This window comes from Artemia sp. Qi Xiang Cuo, chromosome 6, assembly GCF_049724085.1.
Source record: "Artemia sp. Qi Xiang Cuo chromosome 6, ASM4972408v1, whole genome shotgun sequence".
NCBI lineage: Eukaryota > Metazoa > Arthropoda > Branchiopoda > Anostraca > Artemiidae > Artemia > Artemia sp. Qi Xiang Cuo.
The window spans coordinates 68892687-68914560 of record NC_142799.1 but is presented as its reverse complement, the minus strand read 5'-3'; the positions used below and the strand labels follow the sequence as shown (position 1 = coordinate 68914560).

General features: G+C 33.2%; 1 protein-coding gene across 1 annotated transcript in view; it reads right to left on the bottom strand.

Moving 5' to 3' along the window:
• LOC148951550 (carbonic anhydrase 1-like) overlaps nucleotides 1–21874 on the bottom strand; it is a 75336-nt gene that overhangs the window by 45006 nt on the left and 8456 nt on the right. The window contains exons 3-4 of the mRNA XM_089091106.1: nucleotides 6586–6730; nucleotides 5106–5211 (exon numbers count right to left, since the gene is read on the bottom strand). Coding sequence (XP_088947232.1) covers nucleotides 5106–5211; nucleotides 6586–6730 — 251 coding nt within the window. The remainder of the gene's footprint in view (nucleotides 1–5105; nucleotides 5212–6585; nucleotides 6731–21874) is intronic.

Sequence of the window (21874 nt, the reverse complement as noted above, 5' to 3'; positions counted from 1 at the left end):
CACTCTGACTGCTGACTCTGGACTAACCCTGATTCGTCATTTCTAACCAGAAAAGCATGTTAAACTAGTGATAGAGTTTATTGTCATCAATATGTTTCATCAATGTACTTAAATCACATAGAAGTCTCTTAACATATGCTATATTAACTTTAGCAGCGAAACATAATTGATCCACCATTTTAAATTTGCTCAAGGATATTACATATCTTGCATATACTGCATCCCATTCCAGACAAAGCCGCGATCCTTTCGTAATTTCCACCGCAATGTTTGGTGCTCTTGTACTATTATCATCAACTCCACTATCAACTTCTAATAGTGTAAACATTCCACTCATCGCCATCACAAATATATATCCAAATGAGTAAGTCAAAACTGTTCTCACTCCATTGAATTCTATTCACAGACTAATAAAACTATAGCAAAAAAAACCCGTTCCTTATATTCCTACCGCCGCTAATATGTAGCCAGCCCTCTGATTGGCTGAGAAGGAGGATGTATCCGACTTGCTGATTGGCTGAGAAGGAAACACGTGATCTAACTGTTTCCGGGAATGTCATAACATTCGGCAAATCCCTGTTTTTTCATTCTCTCTGAGAAAACCATATAAGAGACATGAATTGCTGTTGACATCCATATATGTGACAAAGTTCCTGTTTTTCAAAGTCTCACTGACAAAAACCATAAAACATCCATAATTTGATGTTGACATCCGAGAAAAACATCAAATAAATCGAACAACACACATAACCATCCATGAAAACAACCATAAATGTGACAAAATTCATGCTTTTTCAAGTGAGAAAAATTCTGTTTTTTCATTCTCACTGAGATAACCATAAACCACGTGGTGGGGTCACGAGTCAATAAGGCATCTCTACTGATAAGTCTACAAACCAAGATTTTAATATTAGAAGCTACAGTGATGACAGTGGTCAAATATGGCTCTGAAGCATGGACGCTCAAAAAAGCGGATGAAGATTTGCTTGATGTTTTCCAGAGAAATTGCTTAAGGATTGTTCTAGGTACCCGGCTAACTGACCGTATTTCAAACAATAGGCTATACGAAAAATGTGGTTCAATACCGCTCTCTAGGGCTATAATGAAAGAAAGGTTGAGGTGGTTAGGGCACGTTGTGCGGATGACAGATTGCCGAAGATTGTTTTTTTCGGCCAACCATCTAGGGCTAAAAGGAAAGCAGGTCGTCCCTGTGTGGGGTGGGAAGACGTCATAAAGAAAGATTTAAAGGAAATGGGAACTTCGTGGGCGGGTGTAAAAAGGGAGGCTTTGAATAGATTGGAGTGGAGGAGGAGCGTGCGTAGCTGTGTTGGCCTCAGGCGGCTTGGTGCTGTGGTGAGTTGTTAGTACTAGTAGTAGTATAATCTAAGTCCAGGAGACTATTTCCTTCCCATTTGCTTCCGTAGTGTCCCATTGCCTTTCCTATGCTCCTTAAGACAAAGGCCATCAGAATAATCGATATAAAGAGGTAGTTTTTATAATGCTCTTTTTATGTTTGATTTATTGCGTAAAAATTCACCTGAATGTTTGATTGGTATGTTTGAGAGATATCAGCATGTATATGAGACAGGGAATTCATCAGCAATTAGAAAACAGACTAAAATGTCTTCATTTTCGATTCGCCATGTTCTTCCTTCTATATGGGAGTCTTCCTTATGATATAATTCAAGAGAATGATAGGCCGATTTTTTGTAGGTTGTTTAGGGACCATTGTTTTGGTATTTATGATTTATGATTTTTGTTTTCTTTTTTTAGAGTAGGGACATAGTACAGAATAGTATTGTTATATTAGATTAGTATAGTACAGTGTCTCAAGTAGTGATTTTTTTCTTTTTTTTTTTCTTTCTTTTTCTTATGGGAATTGATGAGTGATTAGTTCTGTAGTTTCTAGAATGGCCGCACAAGCCATGAGGCTCTTTGGCAACTATTTCTTTTTTGTATTGTTTTTTGTTTTTTAAGTGAATTCCTTCTCTCTCATATCTGACGGGTCATGGGGATTTGGACAATTTAGGCATTAAAATGTACTCTTTTGGGGACTTGATACAGCCTCTCCTTGCCTTAACAGTAACCCACCGCCCCTCCTTCATAATCACATGCGCAATTGTAGTCTTTTATTCATTATTTTTATTAGACTATTTTCCCTCTGGCTGGTCATTTGGAAATAATTTTAAAAGGAAATTGTCGGGGAGTTTTCTGGAAGAGTTTTCCAACTGCCGGGATTTACCTGAGAGGTGTTTGTGGAGAAAATTGCCTGGAGGTTATTTTCTATGGGCTTTCTTTCTGGTGAAAAGCCCCCCTTGCAAGCATCTTGTCACCTCACTCTACTCCCTTCTGTCACTACGATTCACAAACCGTGCCTTTATTCATCACGAATTTTTCTCTTGTCTACGAGAAAATAAGCAAATTTGAAACTATCTGAGAGACAGAACCTATCTATTTACTTGTCCCCTGTTTTCGATAAAAGTATGTTACAGGAATAATAAAAATAATGAAAAAAAAAACAATTGCCGAAGTGTTTTTGATAGGTCATCAGCTTTAAATATCTTTTTTGGGTAAGTCCATCCAGATCCAAATGTTTATATACACACATATAGCAGTAGATTCCAATAGTTTATTAATGTTCGCTGTAACTCCAACCAACTACTAATGATACCCCACTAAGGAAAAAATTACTACAGTGAATGCAACCAATAAAAATAATTAGAAAGCACATAGGCACTCAAAGTCGTGCTGCTATTAGCTGATATATAATACTGATATTATAATAATAACAACAAAAACCAAATGTCCTAGCCTTTTTGATAGTTTTGAGAATACCCTCAGACTTTTGTCCTCGCCTTTTGCTTTAGCTGCCCGGAATCATTCGAAATCATGTATGATTTCGCATGACGTCATAGATACCAAAACTTCCTTCCCAGCTTTCCCCAGCGGTTATATTTTTGTTTTGATTGTGTTGTTATATAATTCAGTAACAACCAGGAATGTTCCATTGCCTATGCTATCAGAAATATTTGAATAACGCGTTGGCATAGTTATTGTCTTATACTTTAGTTTCAAGTCAATGGGTGGCAAATCAGCAAATACCATGGAATTAATAAATTCCGGTGTGAATTCAATTTCTCCTTCCTGTTCATTCCTTACATGCGTTAAAATAACCCGTTCCTTATTCCATTGTAATTTCTGATATATAATAAATTTCGCAAAAACATAGTTATCGTGTTATTCTTCAGTTTTAGCTATAAAGCAGCAAATCAGCAATTTTATTTAATTAAGAGATTCTGGCATGAATTCGATTCTTCTTTCCTGTTTACCCTTCACAAACGCCAAAATAACTTCATTCCATTCCAGGATGGTTAAAAAATTCAGGCGCCCATTCATTTTCTCCTTCCTGTCTTTGCATATTTGCATCTTTGCAAATACTAAAATAACATGTTACTTCATTCTAGGATGAGAATCAGCAATTTCAATTGAATTAAGTAATTTTGACGTGAAATCTGTTCCTCCTTCCTTTTTATTCTTCACAGACTCGCACACACTAAACCAACATGTTCCTTCATTCTATTGTAATTTTGCTTTGTTTTCTAGCCGGAAATTTCATTGTGCAGCGTATTTGTTTGCAATATTAATGTGATTTTTGCTGTTTCTTGTTCCATACCTTTTCCTTTAGCTGTTCGCAATCATTTGTCATTTTTTGCTCTTTAAGTATGTATATATGTGACACTACTCACATGATTTTGCTTTCCTGGCACGAATTTAATTCCTCCTTCATATTTCCCTTCACAGATCACAAAATAACTTCATTCCATTCCAGGGTGGCTAAGAAATTCAGATGTAAATTCACTTCAACTTACTGTGTATCTTTGCAGACACTAAAATATCGCTTACTTTGCACACGCTGCAGAATGCAATGCGAATTCTAGGGTTAAAAATCAGCAATTCCAATTGAATTAAGTAATTCTGGCATCCTTCCTGTTTATTATTCACAGACTCACGCACGCTAAACTAACACGTTCCTTTATTCTATTGTATCTTTGCTTTGTCTTCTAACCGGAGATTTCATTTTGCAACATTTCCTTTGGAAATTTAATGTAATTTTGCTGTTTCTTTTTCCATACTTTTTTTTTCTTTAGCTGTTAAGTGTCGTTTGTCATCTTGTGTAATTTTGCATGCGTCATAGATGCTAAAATGATACAACCACCCCTGGACGAAAAAAGTTGTGATTTTCACTCTTGAGAAGTGTATAAATGTGACGTCACTCACATGAATTTTTTTCCAAAATTGAGGCTCTAAACGCATTTTCTCAAAGTTTTGACCTACCTAGATCGTTTTTTCAGGCCAGAAAGTCCCAGGTTGCCAATTAAATATATATATATATATATATATATATATATATATATATATATATATATAAATACGTTTTCAAGAAAAAACATATTCATACATACATGCACAGTTGCTTGGTAAAAGAGAGTAGATATATCACCACAGCACAAATTCACCTACGACCAACACAGCAACGCAAAGCTATGTTAGTTTCTAGGAGCACGTTCCAGCTTCGATCAAAAGTTAGTAGTATTTCATATAATTTATTTTTCGTTCCACCTGAGAACGAATTAACTGCTGGAACAATCTAAAATTAACTTAATGTTAAATTTTGTATTAAATTTTTGTGAATACGGTTAACTAGCATCTCTAGTGCATTAACTTTTGCATAATCATTATCAATTTGGGAAAAGTGGAACTAATGACCTAATTCATTAGATTTGATTAGTATTAAGGCATTAACATTCATATTTCTACTTATTAAGAGTGCTCCCATTTTAATGATCAATATAATGCATATTAAAGAATTAGCTAATAGGCCGTTCCAGGTTCGCAGTTAGTTTATATTAAATTTAAAATAAATGCGTACTAAATTAAAAGTTCCACCGGGAAGGTACTCTTAGCTGTATTTACCGTGATGATCGCAACTCGTTGAACGTCTTGCGAAAGGCCGTTTTAACTGCTGTCTCCAGAGTTATCGGGCGCAGCGCGCGTTCACGCCTTACACAATCACAAGGCTACAATTACAAAATTGAATATTTTACCTCAATAAGAACTCCAATTACGGCAAGTCCATCAGCTTGAGTCAAAGCTTCTTGTAGTGAACCATACTTAGAATTGCGATGCACGATGTGTGCTTCAGCTGCAAATCTAAAATAGTACTATTAAAAAATCCAGATATTTAAGAAGTATGTAATTCTGTCTACCAGGGCTGTGTAGCATCATGTTATTTCTAATAATAAATAATGATTCACTTCATTTGACGTTTTTCATATAAAAAAAAATTAAATAAAAGAAAAAAGTCGTTTAAAATTTAGAGCTATATGGAGGAAAATGTTAGATGCGCCTGTGCAATGTTTATCAGATATGGATATAAACATGATATTAGGACTAATAGAAGCACGTACCTCACCTTCAACGACAGAGCACAATCAGAACATCAACTGAGCTGGTTAGACTTCCTTGAAGTAGTGATGCTAGGACAGTTCTAATTTATTTTTTTTTTTTAGTTTTAATGGTCACGTATTTTAAGTTTTATTGTATTATATGACTCCATCTCTGTTAGCTTTAGGTTTTGATATGATTCTTTACTTTTTTTTTTTTTTTTTGAAATGTTTGATTTTTAATAATGACGAAAGGGGGTTTTGGTTTCACCAAATTTAATTTTGCTATACATGATCGTATAAAACTGTTAGTTAAAATATTCCTCCATGCTTGCTTTGGAACAACCAGGTTAGAAATCCAGAATTAACCATTGAATAATGGCTATTCTATTTGGGTAAGTTTTCTGATGAAAAGAGTTGAGTTGGATTTTTCAATCATATTATTGAGTTAAGGAGGCTTCATTTGAATAGGAGTTGCGTATCGGGAAAAGTTGAGTTGAATTATAGAGAAGTATTTCCAGGGGCAGAGTTTGATGGATAAGAAACACGAGGCTTAGTTGCATTAGAGTTGAGATAAATGGACGTTGACTTAAATGAAGGTCCAGATAAATAGGTTTTACTTCTGGTGTTTGAGCTAAATGAGGTTGAAAAATATTGGGTCTGACTTAAACGCGAGTTGAGATGCATGAGGCCAAATGGAATAGAGGTTGGGTGAAATGGGGATAAGCTAAATGGGGTTTAATTGAATGGTGGTTGAGGCGAACTGGGGTTGAATAAAGAGGGTTGTGTTGCATAGAAGTTGAGTTTAATTGGGTTAACTTAAACTGGGGCATGGGGTGCAGTTGAATCAAGTTGAGCATCTTGGGTTTGATTTGAATAGGGGTGAGCTGCATGGGGTTGAGTTGCATAGCTGTATTGGGGTTAAAATACAAGGGGGTTGAGTTGAATGGGTCTGATTTAAATGGGGTTTAGTTGTTTGGGGTTGAGTTGCAATGGAACCTTAATGAGTAATGAAAATTTAATAATTAGTAATTAGCAAACAAATTAGGAATTGTTTTTAAGTAACCACATTCACAATCATATTATTGTTATAATTGTTAATAAGTAACCACATTCACAATCATATTATAACTTAACTTACTTTACTCTATCAATTGTGTGTTCGGATCCTTTGAGCGTATTCAGATTCCAGTGAAAATGAAATTCCTCAAATACATAAGCTGACTTCAATCCTGCACCGTGAATGGTTATGTCTGTTCCGCCTATTTGATTCACTGTGCTTTTTACTTAAAGTAGAAAAGATATGACTTAATAAAAATGGTCAGGTTAGGTTTGAAAATAAAGCACTGACTTAAGCATGGGAGCCCCCTAGTCATTACGCTAGAGTGGTTAGTCTTGCGCAATAATATCTGGAAAAATGAAAAGCTCAACGGAAAAAGGTACAGCCTTAAAATTTTTATTGAGGGAAATAGGGGGGAGGGAGGTGTGTCTGAAATGAACAAAATCTAATTCTGGTTATATAAATAAATGTATCAATTTTTCAGGAGACGGAATCTAGTGGACAAATAGTGCTCCTGGGAGATGCCACCACCCTTTCTGTCTCTGTACAGGCTAAAGGGGGAAGGTATTTTATTTCAAATTACAATCATTTCCTCGCCACAGTTAATGTGCAGCAAAAAAATGCCGTGTAACTGTTAGGAATGCAGCTTATACAACCTGTTTAAGAACAAACATAAAATAATAATTTTTTCAAAAGAAAGTCAAGAGGGACATTAAAACTCAGAACGAAGAGAAATAATTCAGTCTGTGAGGTACTGCTCCCTCCTTAGCCCCCCTATGTATGATAAAGTTTTATAATGCTATTCTAAATGCATTAATTAGTGTATTTAATGCATTAATGAGCTTAGTTAATGCATAAAACAACTGTAGTTAATGGGTAATTGCAAGTGTTTATTTATGGACTTCTATTTAAAATATATGGATTGAAAAATGCTTTGTTTAAAGTGAATGCACATGGATAAAGTTCTTCCCTTTTTTATATTTTGTTAATGTTACTTTTAATTCCATTTCGATTGCGCTGGGGCTACAAAAGTATCGGGCAAAAAAAAAATTAGCTTACAGAATGAAGAGTTGAAGATGAGGCATCCCCTTTCATAAAAGGAATGGGTACTTCTGTGATATAGCCCTGACCACTCAAGTTGTTCATCCTTTGACGTATTGTAGAACCGGTTTCTTTTCTTTTCAGCTTAGCGTGAGACAAGACAAAGGCAAGTGACAGAATAGATGGGAAATATATCCATCTACGAATTCTTGCTCAGCATCGTAGAGAGCTTATTAGTAGCTATTCTGCCCGTACAAAACAAGATCGAAATATGGTATTTAAATTTGTCTCCTCCTCAGAGCCCCTTCTTCGTCACCTTCCTCAGCTGACATTCCAGAAGCTGAATGGCACGCATATTATGATAGAATTCTCTGCCCCTAATCCCATCATACAGCAATCTTATCAACTAGCTCTGGATCAGTTTCTGGATGCTCAACCCGAAGAAGATTTTGTGGTCAGTTCCCGTTCTGTCGAAGATACCTTCCAAAGCCAAGTCAGTGCGATTCATTTGAAATACGAGGAAAATTTCTTACGGCTCATCTGTCTCTGCTTATTCAGATGATTTTCACCCGGTGGATCGTTCCTTCTTCTTTTTGCATTGGAGATCTGACTCCTAGATCTAAGAAAGGGACTCTACATCATTCCCCCCTATTGCTGTAGCTAAATCCCTTTGCAAGCTCTTTTAGGTACTATTTATTAGGGAACTTGAAAAAGTGCGCTATACCCCTGGCACCAGCTCGGATTAAAGCGAGGTACCGTGTGTGTCCACACTTTAACTGCAGTTGCAAATGCTTTGATTGATGCGGAATCGCCTGGAGACAGCCTTGTTTTGGGGGGGGGCATGATGTCAGACGTGCATTCAACTCTTTTATCCATGCAGCAATGCTTCTGAAAGCTGGTAAACGTGGATTGAATCTGGCCAGTATTCGTTCTCTTCGGGATTTATATTCAAGACTGTGTATCCGCCTAAACCTGATTCCGCGTGCCCCGGATTTCCCCGATTCCGCGTATACAACTTATCCCGCTCAAGAAAAGGGCCCGTCAAGGAGCTGTCACCTCTCCCGACCTCTTTAATAACTATATACTGGAAGCACGAGGTTTGTGACCACATTCACTGATTTTGTCTTCTGTAAACCTTTTCTTGGCTTGCTTTGCTGATGAAATCCAAAACCTTTTTCGAACTCTTCGACGCATCACCGAAATTTTTGAAATCCTTGAAGTGGAATATCAAAAAATTGGGCTTGAATTCAGCTCCTCCAAATCTGATATTGTCCTGTTTAACTGGATAACATATTACTCTTCCTCTTCCATCACACTTGGATTTTGCTCTGTTCAACCTATAGATCATTTCTTGTATCTAGGTCTGCCCATTGCTTCTTCTATCCAACACAACCGAAAACTTCTTCTTGAACAAATCAGACGTAGAATCTCAGCAGCTTACACTTCCATTAGATCTTGTAAACTTTGATGCAACAGTAGTAATAATGTTAAAGGTCCGAGTAGTGATTGCGTAATTTGACTTTCACAAGCCTGAGGCATGGATATGCGTGCAGTTTAAAAGGTACATTGGCTTGCCAGGGTCAGTCACCTATTACTACGAACGGTATTTGCCCTACCAAACGGGTTTTCTGAGGTAACACCCATTTTTTGGAGGTCAAACATAGAGAGAGCTGGCGGTCACACTAGCTTGATTAGTAGTTGGATTCGGATATAAGGAGTAATTTTCATTGTAGTTCTTATTAGTAAGAGAATTGAATTCAGAGACAGAATAGTTTATTTGAGAGGATATTAGTGGAGAAAAAATGAGTGGTGCATTTACATTTTTGAAATAGCTTTACGGGGTTTGAGGGACTCTGTTGTTTTATTCCGTGAGATTTTTTCTTTACATGGCATTCGTTCAAAAAGCGACGATTTCTGTTAAATAAATAATTGTTATACCGTTAAAAATAGCTTTACGGGGTTTGAAGGACTCTGTCGTTTTATTACGTGTGATTTATTCTTTACTTGGTGTTCATTCAAAAAGAGAGGATTTCTGTTCAATAAATAATTCTTATAACTTTTAAAATAGCTTTACGGAGTTTGAGGGACTCTATTGTTTCATTGTGTGTTATTTTTTTCTTTACATGGGGTTAGTTCAAAAAGCAATGATTTATGTTAAATAAATAATTGTCATAGCGTATAAAATAGCTTTATGAGGTATGAGTGTCTCTGTTTTCTTATTCCTTGTGATATTTTCATTACATCGTATTCGTTCAAAAAGCAAGGATTTATGTTAAATAAATAATTGTTATATTTTTTCCGTTCAATTGAAAGCGAGGATTTCTGTTAAATAAATAATTGTTATACCTTTTAAAATAGCTTTAGGGGGTTTGAGGGACTCTGTTGTTTTATTCCGTGTGATTTTTGCTTTACATGGTGTTCGTTCAAAAAGCGAGGATTTCTGTTAAATAAACAATTCTTATATTTTTTTCCGTTCAATTGAAAGCGAGGATTTCTGATAAATAATTAATTGTTATACCTTTTAAAATAGCTTTACGGGGTTTGAGGGACTCTGTTGTTTTATTCCGTGTGATTTTTTCTTTACATGGTGTTCATTCAAAAAGCGAGGATTTCTGTTAAATAGATAATTCTTATTTTTTTTCCGTTCAATTCAAAGAGTGGGATTCTGTTAAATAAATAATTTTTAGAACTTTTAAATTATCTTTACTGGGTTTGAGGTTCTCTTTTGTTTTATTCCGTGTGATTTTTTATTTACTTGGTGCTCGTTCATAAGTCGAGGATTTCATATATATAAACAATTTTTAGACAGATTAAAATAGGTGTAAAGAATTTTAGGAGCTCTGTTGTTTTATTCCGTGTGATTTTTTCTTTACATGGTGTTCGTTCAAAAAGCGAATATTTATGTTAAATAATAATTCTTATATTTTTTCCGTTCAATTGAAAGCGAGGATTTCTGTTGAATAAATAATTGTTATACCTTTTAAAATAGCTTTAGGGGGTCTGATGGACTCTGTTGTTTTATTCCATGTGATTTTTTCATTACATGGTGTTCCTTCAAAAAGCGAGGATTTCTGTTATTTGCTTGCGTGTATAGGAATTCCCATGTTATTTGCTTGCGTGTATAGGAATTCCCATGTTATTTGCTTGCGTGTATAGGAATTCCCATGTTATTTGCTTGCGTGTATAGGAATTCCCATGTTATTTGCTTGCATGTATAGGAATTCCCATGTTATTTGCTTGCGTGTATAGGAATTCCCATGTTATTTGCTTGCGTGTTCCCATGTTATTTGCTTGCGTGTATAGGAATTCCCATGTTATTTGCTTGCGTGTATAGGAATTCCCATGTTATTTACTTGCATGTATAGGAATTCCCACGTTATTTGCTTGCGTGTATAGGAATTCCCATGTTATTTGCTTGCATGTATAGGAATTCCCAAGTTATTTTATTGCGTGTATAGGAATTCCCCTGCTATTTGCTTTCGTGTATAGGAATTCCCTTGTTATTTGCTTGCATGTATAGGAATTCCCATGTTAATTGCTTGCGTGTATAGGAATTCCCATGTTATTTGCTTGCATGTATAGGAATTCCCATGTTATTTGCTTGCGTGTATAGGAATTCCCATGTTACTTGCTTGGTTTTTCTTTACTTGGTGCCCATTAAAAACGAAATTTTTGTGTTAAATAAGTAGTTCTTGTATCTTTTAAAAGAGCCTTACGGGGTTTGAGAGACTCTGTTGCCTGATTCCGTGTGGTTTTTCTTTACTTGGTGCTCATTAAAAACGAAATTTTTGTGTTAAATAAGTAGTTCTTGTATCTTTTAAAAGAGCTTTATGGGGTTTAAGAGACTCGGTTGCATTGTATTTTCCATAATTTTCTTACAAGAAACTAGAGTTTACGACCAAAAACCCTTATTAGCTCAGATTTTACAGAAATGGTTTTATTTTTCGATCTGAAAATAGACTAAAGTTTCAGATTTGAACCAGAGAATTGTATTTTCCATAATTTTCTTACATCTTTGGAAATCAGTAACGATAACAAACATGTTTTCGACCAGACAGGTTTTTGAAAGCACATTCAGCATGGCTTGCGCTATTTTTTTTTTTATCATGAACCCTTTAGAGACCAATTTGATCAACTTGGAGAAAGTTCAAATAGAATCGTTACTGATATTGATATTAGTGCGTAAACTACAAACTGACAAAAATATCCAGAACTCTTTTTTTTATAGCCTTGACTTTGAAGACATTTCTTCATCTCAATTGGCTTTAGAAATATCATGCAAAATAAAAATAACCAAACAATCGTTGCTTTATCGAATTTTTAGCAAACAAAAGGATTGTAACACCTGATTGGCTCGTTTGTATGCAATTTCAAGCCAGTGAAAAGAACGAAGTTTTTCAGTAAGGACACTCGATATCCTAAAAGTGTTTGATTCAAACTTTTACCTTGAGAATCGATGTTGTTAGCAGAATTTCAAAAGGATCGTTTATGAGTGCTGACGTATCTGATGAAATAATTTAGGTCGTATGATAATTTTTTTTTTAATACAGTAGTTTTTAAGTAAGGACATTCGATATTCTAAAAGTGTTTGATTCAAAATTTTACCTTGAGAATCGATGTTGTTAGCAGAATTTCAAAAGGATCATTTATGAGTGCTGGCCTATCTGATGAAATAATTTAGGTCGTATGATAATTCTTTTTTTTTTTAATGCAATAGTTTTTCATTAAATTTTATTCTGCGTGTTTTTTTTTCTTCTTTACTTAGTGATCATTCAAAAACCGAGGATTTCAGTTAAATAAATAATTCTTGTACCTTTTAAAATAGCTTTACGAGGTTTGACAGACTCTGTTGTTTTATTCTGTGTGATTTTTTCTTTACATGGTGATCATTCAAAAAGCGAGGATTTCTGTTAAATAAATAATTCTTCTACCTTTTAAAATAGCTTTACAGGGTTTGAGAGACTCTGTTGTTTTATTCCGTGTGATTTTTTCTTTACTTGGTGGTCATTCAAAAAGCGAGGATTTCTGTTAAATAAATAATTCTTATACATTTTGAAATAGCTTTACGGGGTTTGAGAGACTCTGTTGTATTATTCCGTGTGATTTTTTCTTTACTTGGTGGTCATTAAAAAAGCGAGGATTTCCGTTAAATAAATACTTCTTGTACCTTTTAAAATAGCTTTACGGGGTTTGAGAGACTCTGTTGTTTTATACTGTCTGATTTTTTCTTCACTTGGTGATCATTCAAAAAGCGAGGATTTCTGTTAAATAAAGAATTCTTGTACCTTTTAAAATAGCTTTACGGGGTTTGAGAGACTCTGTTGTCCCCAGCGATCAGAAATTAAATTATAAAAAAGTCTCTTCACCTCTTGAATACACAATACCGAAATTTCATTCAACTTTCATGTAAGAAAATTATGGAAAGTACAATTCTCTACTTCAAATTTGAAACTTAAGTCCGGTTTCGGATACTCATAATGATGAGGACTGATGGCTCTAATTCAATATTTTTTTTCGTAAAAACATACTATTTTTTCTTTTTTAATTTCGAAATTATTCAACTTTTTTTTTTATTTTTTTTATTTTTTTATACGTATCTTAAAATAACAAAATATGCTTACGACTCTAACAATCGTACTCTATGATTTCTCAGAGACACGATGCGGCTTTACCATTGGTACTCTTTGGCCGGTTATCGACACTACCTAGTTTATTGCATGTATTAAATCAGTATTTTTTACGCAGTGGAACGATAAACACATAAGTCATATCTTTAAAAAAAAGTGAAGTTGGAGCATTTTAATAAAGTGTGTTCACATGAGAATGTTATTGTAGCATTGAATGCCAACAAGGAGAAGTATTTAAACTATGAAACAAGTACAAGTGGTAGCACTATTGGAAATGTGTGCATGTATTGTCATGACAGTAAGAAATTAAATTTCTTTGGAATACCGAAAAGAAACCGTTGTACAAATGGTGGATATGCGAGATTGAGATCTCCGGAGATGATTTCACTCAAAGAGAATGCCAACATAAAGATAATCGTTGATGATAGAGGACAACTCCTTGCTACTGTTGCAGGTAACACATTACCTACTGATGCATCCAATCGTCATCTTTTAGGTATTAGCATTCAACGGAAGCTCAATAAAAGAAAGGCCTACTCTTCTTCTAATATCGTAAACCATATCTTGTCTATGTGCCGAACCTTGTACCTATGTAAAAATAATGTGATAGTAGACAGTGAAGTTGCCAGAAAAATAAAAAGGGCATTGTCAGAAAATATCAATATGGAACATAAAGATGAAACGATGAAAAACATATCACCAGCAAACGTTACTACCATTGATCAAACAGTCAATGAACCAAATAATACCAAAGATGAAAAGCATATTGACCCTCTCGATGACATTCCAGTAAAAATTTTGTATGACTCAATATGGAATAATGGTTATTTTAATGATTACAAGCTAAGACGAGACATTAGGTACAGTACCGAGAAAGTACGTTCGGAGACATAATATGGACAAGATTAAAATTTTGCAAAGTTGATGATTGATATTAGTAAAGTATCATAATGTGTTTTTGTGTTAATGTTCTACATAACATTATTTCATTAAAAATATATTATGCATTACATTGTTAGGTGTTCATTCTTTTTAGAATATTCTAGCATATAAAACGTTTAGAATATCTATTAAAACATCGGAGATGTAAGAAAGGAATTTGACTACATCTTTTGTCAGACACATGGGATAACATGGACAAAATCTAGGTATCTGAATGAATAAATTCTTTATCAACATCCATTGTTGGATATGTCATTATGTCATTATGAAAAAATTGTAAGTAAGTAAGTAACAAACTCTTTCTTGAACTCAGCTCTTGGATACACAATACAGAAATTTAATTCTGGAAATTATGAAAAAAAAATTGAACAAATTCTTTATTAACATTCATTATCGATTGAAGTCGCTTCCTAGACAGACAATACAGCAATTTCACTAAATCTAAGTATAAGAGTGATTAAATTCTATATCAACATCCATTTCTCGGATACATAGGAAAAAGTTAACAAAATCTAAGTGTTAGAGTGAATAAATTTTATTTAGCAACATCTTTTGTCAGATACATCGGATAAAATTGATAGAATCTAAGTGTCAGAGTGAATAATTTTTTTTTTATCAACATCCCTTGTTAGATACATCAAATAAAATTGACAAAATCTAAATTTCAGAATGAATAAATGCTTTAACAACATCTTTTATCAGATAAGTCGGATAAAATTGACAAAATCTAAGTATCAGTGTGACTAATTTCTTTATCAGCATCCTTTTCTGGGATACATAGGATAAAATGTCGGAAAAAATTGACAAAAACTAAGTATCAGATTTATTAAATTCTATATCAACATCATTTTCTCAGATACATGGGAATAAAATTGACAATAGCTAAGTATTAGATTGATTAAATCCTATATCAGCATCCCTTTCTCGGCTACATGGGATAAAATTGACAAAATCTAAGTATCAGAGTGAATAAATTCATTATAAACATCCCTTGTTGGATATGTCTGATAAAATGGACAAAATCTAAGTATCAGAGAGATTAATTTCTATATCCACATCTCTTTCTCGGATACATGGGATAAAATTGACAAAATCTAAGTATCAGAGTGAATAAATGCATTATCAACATCCTTTAAATGCATAATCTAAGTACCAGAGTGAATAAATGCATTATCAACACCCTTTGTCGGACTATGTCGGATAAAATTGACAAAATCTAAGTATCAGAGGGATTAAATTCTATATCAACATCCTTTTCTCGGATACAAAAGATAAAGTTGACAATATCTAAGTGTCAGAGTGAATAATTTTTTTTTATCATATGAAAAAAAAAATTGTAAGTAAAAAGTAAAAAACTCTTTCTTGAATTCGCCCCAGGGGCCTAGTGAGAGAGACATGCAAAAAGCTAGGTTCATTTATTTTTTACTAAAGCAATAGCTACCATCTATTTCAATTAAGGTATAGATGGCAGCACCACTAATTTTTTATTCATCCGGGCACCTGCAGCCAACTTACAATACCACCCTTTTTTCAAATATCTGCATTTACGTTAGGTTCATTTAGGTTCCCTTAGCGTGGGCCACGCTAAGGGAACCTAAATGAACCTAACGTAAATGCAGATATTTGAAAAAAGGGTGGTATTGTAAGTTGGCTGCAGGTGCCCGGATGAATGAAAAATTAGTTGTGCTGCCATCTATTATTTGGTTCATTGACACAATATCTAATTGTCAGAGTTTATAATTTTTTTTATCATATGAAAAAAAAATTGTAAGTAAAAAGTAAAACACTCTTTCTTGAATTCGCCCCAGGGGCCTAGTGAGAGAGACATGCAAAAATCTAGGTTCATTTATTTTTTACTAAAGCAATAGCTACCATCTATTTCAATTAAGGTATAGATGGCAGCACAACTAATTTTTCATTCATCCGGGCACCTGCAGCCAACTTACAATACCTCCTTTTTTCAAATATCTGCATTTACGTTAGGTTCATTTAGGTTCCCTTAGCGGGGCCCACGCTAAGGGAACCTAAATGAACCTAACGTAAATGCAGATATTTGAAAAAAGGGTGGTATTGTAAGTTGTAAGTTGTATTGTATTGTAATTTTTTTTTTCATATGATAAAAAAAAAATTATTCACTCTGACACTTAGATATTGTCAACTTTATCTTTTGTATCCGAGAAAAGGATATTGATATAGAATTTAATCCCTCTGATACTTAGATTTTGTCAATTTTATCCGACATCGTCCAACAAAGGGTGTTGATAATGCATTTAATCACTGTGGTACTTAGATTATGCATTTAAAGGATGTTGATAATGCATTTATTCACTCTGATACTTAGATTTTGTCAATTTGATCCCATGTATCTGAGAAAGAGATGTTGATATAGAAATTAATCACTCTGATACTTAGATTTTGTCCATTTTATCCGACATATGTGACAAAGGATGTTGATAATGAATTTATTCACTCTGATACTTAGATTTTGTCAATTTTATCCCATGTAGACGAGAAAGGGATGCTGATATAGAATTTAATCAATCTAATACTTAGATTTTGTCAATTTTATTCCCATGTATCTGAGAAAAGGATGTTGATATAGAATTTAATCAATCTGATACTTAGATTTTGTCAATTTTATCCGATATTTTATCCTATGTATCCCAGAAAAGGATGCTGATATAGAATTTAGTCAGTCTGATACTTAGATTTTGTCAATTTTATCCGACATATCCGATAAAGGATGTTGTTAAAGCATTTATTCATTCTGAAATTTAGATTTTGTCAATTTTATTTGATGTATCTAACAAAGGATGTTGATAAAAAAAAATTTATTCATTCTGACACTTAGATTCTGTCAATTTTATCCGATGTATCTGACAAAAGATGTTGCTAAATAAAAATTTATTCACTCTAACACTTAGATTTTGTTAACTTTTTCCTATGTATTCGAGAAATGGATGTTGATATAGAATTTAATCTCTCTTATACTTAGATTTAGTGAAATTGCTTTATCGATTGAAGTCTAGGAAACGACTTCAATCGATAATGAATGTTAATAAAGAATTTGTTCAATTTTTTTTTCATAATTTCCTGAATTAAATTTCTGTATTGTGTATCCAAGAGGTGAATTCAAGAAAGAGTTTGTTACTTACTTACTTACTTACAATTTTTTCATAATGACATAATGACCTATCCAACAAAGGATGTTGATAAAGAATTTATTCATTCTGATACCTAGATTTTGTCAATGTTATCCCATGTGTCTGACAATAGATGTATGCAAATTCCTTTTCTTACATCTCCGATGTTTTAATAGACATTCTAAACGTTTGATATGCTAGCTTACTCTAAAAATAATGAACACATAGCAATGTAATGCATAATATATTTTTAATGAAATAATGCTATGTAAATATTAATACAAAAATAAATTATGATACATTATTAATATCAATCAACAATTTTGCGTCTTTTGAATCTTTTCTATAGTATATTTCACTATGCTCTCTCTTGATACTGGAGCTATTGCTTTCTCTTAGCTTGTACTTAGTAGAATTATCAGTATTCCATTTTGAGGCTTGCACAACTTTTACTGGTTTGTCTTCGACATGTTCAATATGCTTTTCGTCTTTGGTATTATTTGGTTCATTGACCGTTTGATCAATGGCAGTAACGTTTGCTGGTGCTTTGTTTTTCATCGATTCATGTTTATAATCCATAGTGATATTTTCTGCCAATGCCCTTTTTATTTTTCTGGCAATTTCACTGTCTATTATCACATTATTTTTACCCAGGTAACAGTTTCGGCATGTAGACAAGATATGGTTTACGATATTAGTAGAAGAGTAGGCCTTTCTTTTATTGAGCTTCCGTTGAATGCTAATACCTAAAAGATGACGATTGGATGTATCAGTAGGTAATGTGTTACCTGCAACAGTAGCAAGGAGTTGTCCTCTATCATCAACGATTATCTTTATGTTGGCATTCTCATTGAGTGCAATCATCTCCGGAGATCTCAATCTCGCATATCCACCATTTGTACAACGGTATCTTTTCGGTATTCCAAAGAAATTTAATTCCTTACTTTCATGACAATACATGCATACATTTCCAATAGTGCTACCACTTGTACTTGTTTCATAGTTTAAATACTTCTCCTTGTTGACATTCAATGCTACAATAACTTGTCATGTGAACACACTTTATTAAAATGCTCCATCTTCACTTTTTTTTAAGATATGACTTATGTGTTTATCGTTCCACTGCGTAAAAAATATTGATTTAATACATGCAATAGACTAGGTAGTGTTGATAACTGGCCAAAGAGTACCAATGGGAAAGCCGCATCGTGTCTCTGAGAAATCATAGAGTACGATTGTTAGAGCCGTAAGCATATTTTGTTATTTTAATATACTTAAAAAAATCAAAAAAAAAATAAAGTTGAATAATTTCGAAATTAAAAAATAAAAAACTAGTATGTTTTTATGAAAAAAAAATTTAATTAGAGCCATCATTCCTCATCATTATGAGTATCCAAAACCGGACTTAAGTTTCACATTTGAAGTAGAGAATTGTACTTTCCATAATTTTCTTACATGAAAGTTGAATGAAATTTCGGTATTGTGTATTCAAGAGGTGAAGAGACTTTTTTATAATTTAATTTCTGATCGCTGGGGACAACAGAGTCTCTCAAACCCCTTAAAGCTATTTTAAAAGGTACAAGAATTATTTATTTAACAGAAATCCTCACTTTTTGAATGATCACCAAGTAAAGAAAAAATCACACAGAATAAAACAACAGAGTCTCTCAAACGCCGTAAAGCTATTTTAAAAGGTACAAGAATTATTTATTTACCGGAAATCCTCGCTTTTTTAATGACCACCAAGTAAAGAAAAAATCACACGGAATAATACAACAGAGTCTCTCAAACCCCTTAAATCTATTTTAAAAAGTACAAGAATTATTTATTTAACAGAAATTCTCGCTTTTTGAATGACCACCAAGTAAAGAAAAAATCACACGGAATATAACAACAGAGTCTCTCAAACCCGGTAAAACTATTTTAAAAGGTAGAAGAATTATTTATTTAACAGAAATCCTCGCTTTTTGAATGATCACCATGTAAAGAAAAAATCACACAGAATAAAACAACAGAGTCTCTCAAACCTCGTAAAGCTATTTTAAAAGGTAAAATAATTATTTATTTAACAGAAATCCTCAGTTTTTGAATGATCACTAAGTAAAGAAGAAAAAAAAACACGCAGAATAAAAGTTACTGAAAAACTATTGCATTAAAAAAAAAAAAAAATTATCATACGACCTAAATTATTTCATCACATAGGCCAGCACTAATAAACGATCCTTTTGAAATTCTGCTAACAACATGGATTCTCAAGGTAAAATTTTGAATCAAACACTTTTAGCATATCGAATGTCCTTACTGAAAAACTACTGCATTAAAAAAAAAATTATCATACGACCTAAATTATTTCATCAGATACGTCAGCACTCATAAACGATCCTTTTGAAATTCTGCTAACAACATCGATTCTCAAGGTAAAAGTTTGAATCAAACACTTTTAGGATATCGAGTGTCCTTACTGAAAAACTTCGTTCTTTTCACTGGCTTGAAATTGCATACAAACGAGCCAATCAGGTGTTACAATCCTTTTGTTTGCTAAAAATTCGATAAAGCAACGATTGTTTGTTTATTTTTGTTTTGTACGATATTTCTAAAGCCAAGTAAGATGGAGAAATGTCTTCAAAGTCAAGGCTATAAGAAAAACAGTTCTGTATATTTCTGTCAGTTTTTAGTTTGCGTAGTAATATTAATATCAGCAATAGTTCTATTTGAGCTTTTTCCAAGTTTGTCAAATTGGTCTTTAAAGGATTCATGATAAAAAAATAGCGCACGCCATGCTGAATGTGCTTTCAAAAACCTATCTGGTCGAAAACATGTTTGTTATCGTTAATTATTTCCAAAGATGTAAGAAAATTATGGAAAATAAAATTCTCTGGTTCAAATCTGAAACTTTAGTCTATTTTCAGATCAAAAATAAAACCATTTCTATAAAATCTGAGCTAATTAGGGTTTTTAGCCGTAAAATCTAGTTTTTTTTAAGAAAATCTTGGAAAATATAATACAACTGAGTTCCTTAAACTCTGTAAAGCTCTTTTAAAATATACAAGAACTACTTATTTAGCACAAAAATTTCGTTATTAATTAGCACGAAGTAAAGAAAAACCACACTAAATCAGGCAACAGAGTCTCTCAAACCCCGTAAAGCCCCTTTAAAAGATACAAGAACTACTTATTTAAAAAAAAAATTTCGTTTTTAATGGGCACCAATTAAAGAAAAACCAAGCAAATAACATGGGAATTCCTATACACGCAAGCAAATAACATGGGAATTCCTATACATGCAAGCAAATAACATGGGAATTCCTATACACGCAAGAAAATAACATGGGAATTCCTATACATGCAAGAAAATAACCAGAGAATTCCTATACACGCAAGCAAATATCATGGGAATTCCTATACGCGCAAGCAAATAACGTCGGAATTCCTATACATGCAAGCAAATAACATGGGAATTCCTAAACACGCAAGCAAATAACGTGGGAATTCCTATACATGAAAGTAAATAACATGGGAATTCCTATACACGCAAGCAAATAACATGGGAATTCCTATACACGCAAGCAAATAACATGGGAACACGCAAGCAAATAATATGGGAATTCATATACACGCAAGCAAATAAAATTGGAATTAATATAAATGCAAGCAAATAACATGGGAATTCCTATACCCGCAATCAAATAACATGTGAATTCCTATACACGCAAGCAAATAACATGGGAATTCCTATACACGCAAGCAAATAACATAGGAATTCCTATACACGCAAGCAAATAACCGAAATCCTCGCTTTTTGAAGGAACACCATGTAATGAAAAAAACATTGAATAAAAGAACATAGCCCCTAAAACACATAAAATCTATTTTTATAGTTATAATAATTATTTAATTAACAGATATCCTAGCTGTCTATTTAAAAGAAAAAATATTATAATTATTTAATTTAACAGAAATCCTCGCTTTTTGAACGAACACCATGTAAAAAAAAATCACACGGAATAAAACAACAGAGTCCTTCGAACCCCGTAAAGCTATTTTAAAAGGTATAACAATTATTTATTTAACAGAAATCCTCGCTTTTTGAACTAACACTATGTAAATAAAAAATCACACGGAATAAAACAACAGAGTCCCTCAAACCCAGTAAAGCTATTTTAAAAGGTATAACAATTATTTAATTAACAAAAACCCTCGCTTTCAATTGAACGGAAAAAATATAAGAATTATTTATTTAACAGAAATCCTCGCTTTTTGAACGAACACCATGTAAAGAAAAAATCACACGGAATAAAACAACAGAGTCCCTCAAACCCTGTAAAGCTATTTTAAAAGGTATAACAATTATTTATTTAACATGAATCCTCGTTTTCAATTATAAGGAAAAAATATAAGAATTATTTATTTATCCGAAATCCTCGCTTTTTGAACTAATACCATGTAAAGAAAAAAGCACACGGAATAAAACAAAAGAGTCCTTCAAACTCTTAAAAGCTATTTTAAACGGTATAACAATTATTTATTTAACAGAAATCCTCGCTTTTTGAATGAACACCATAAGTTTCATATTTGAAGTAGAGAATTGTACTTTCCATAATTTTCTTACATGAAAGT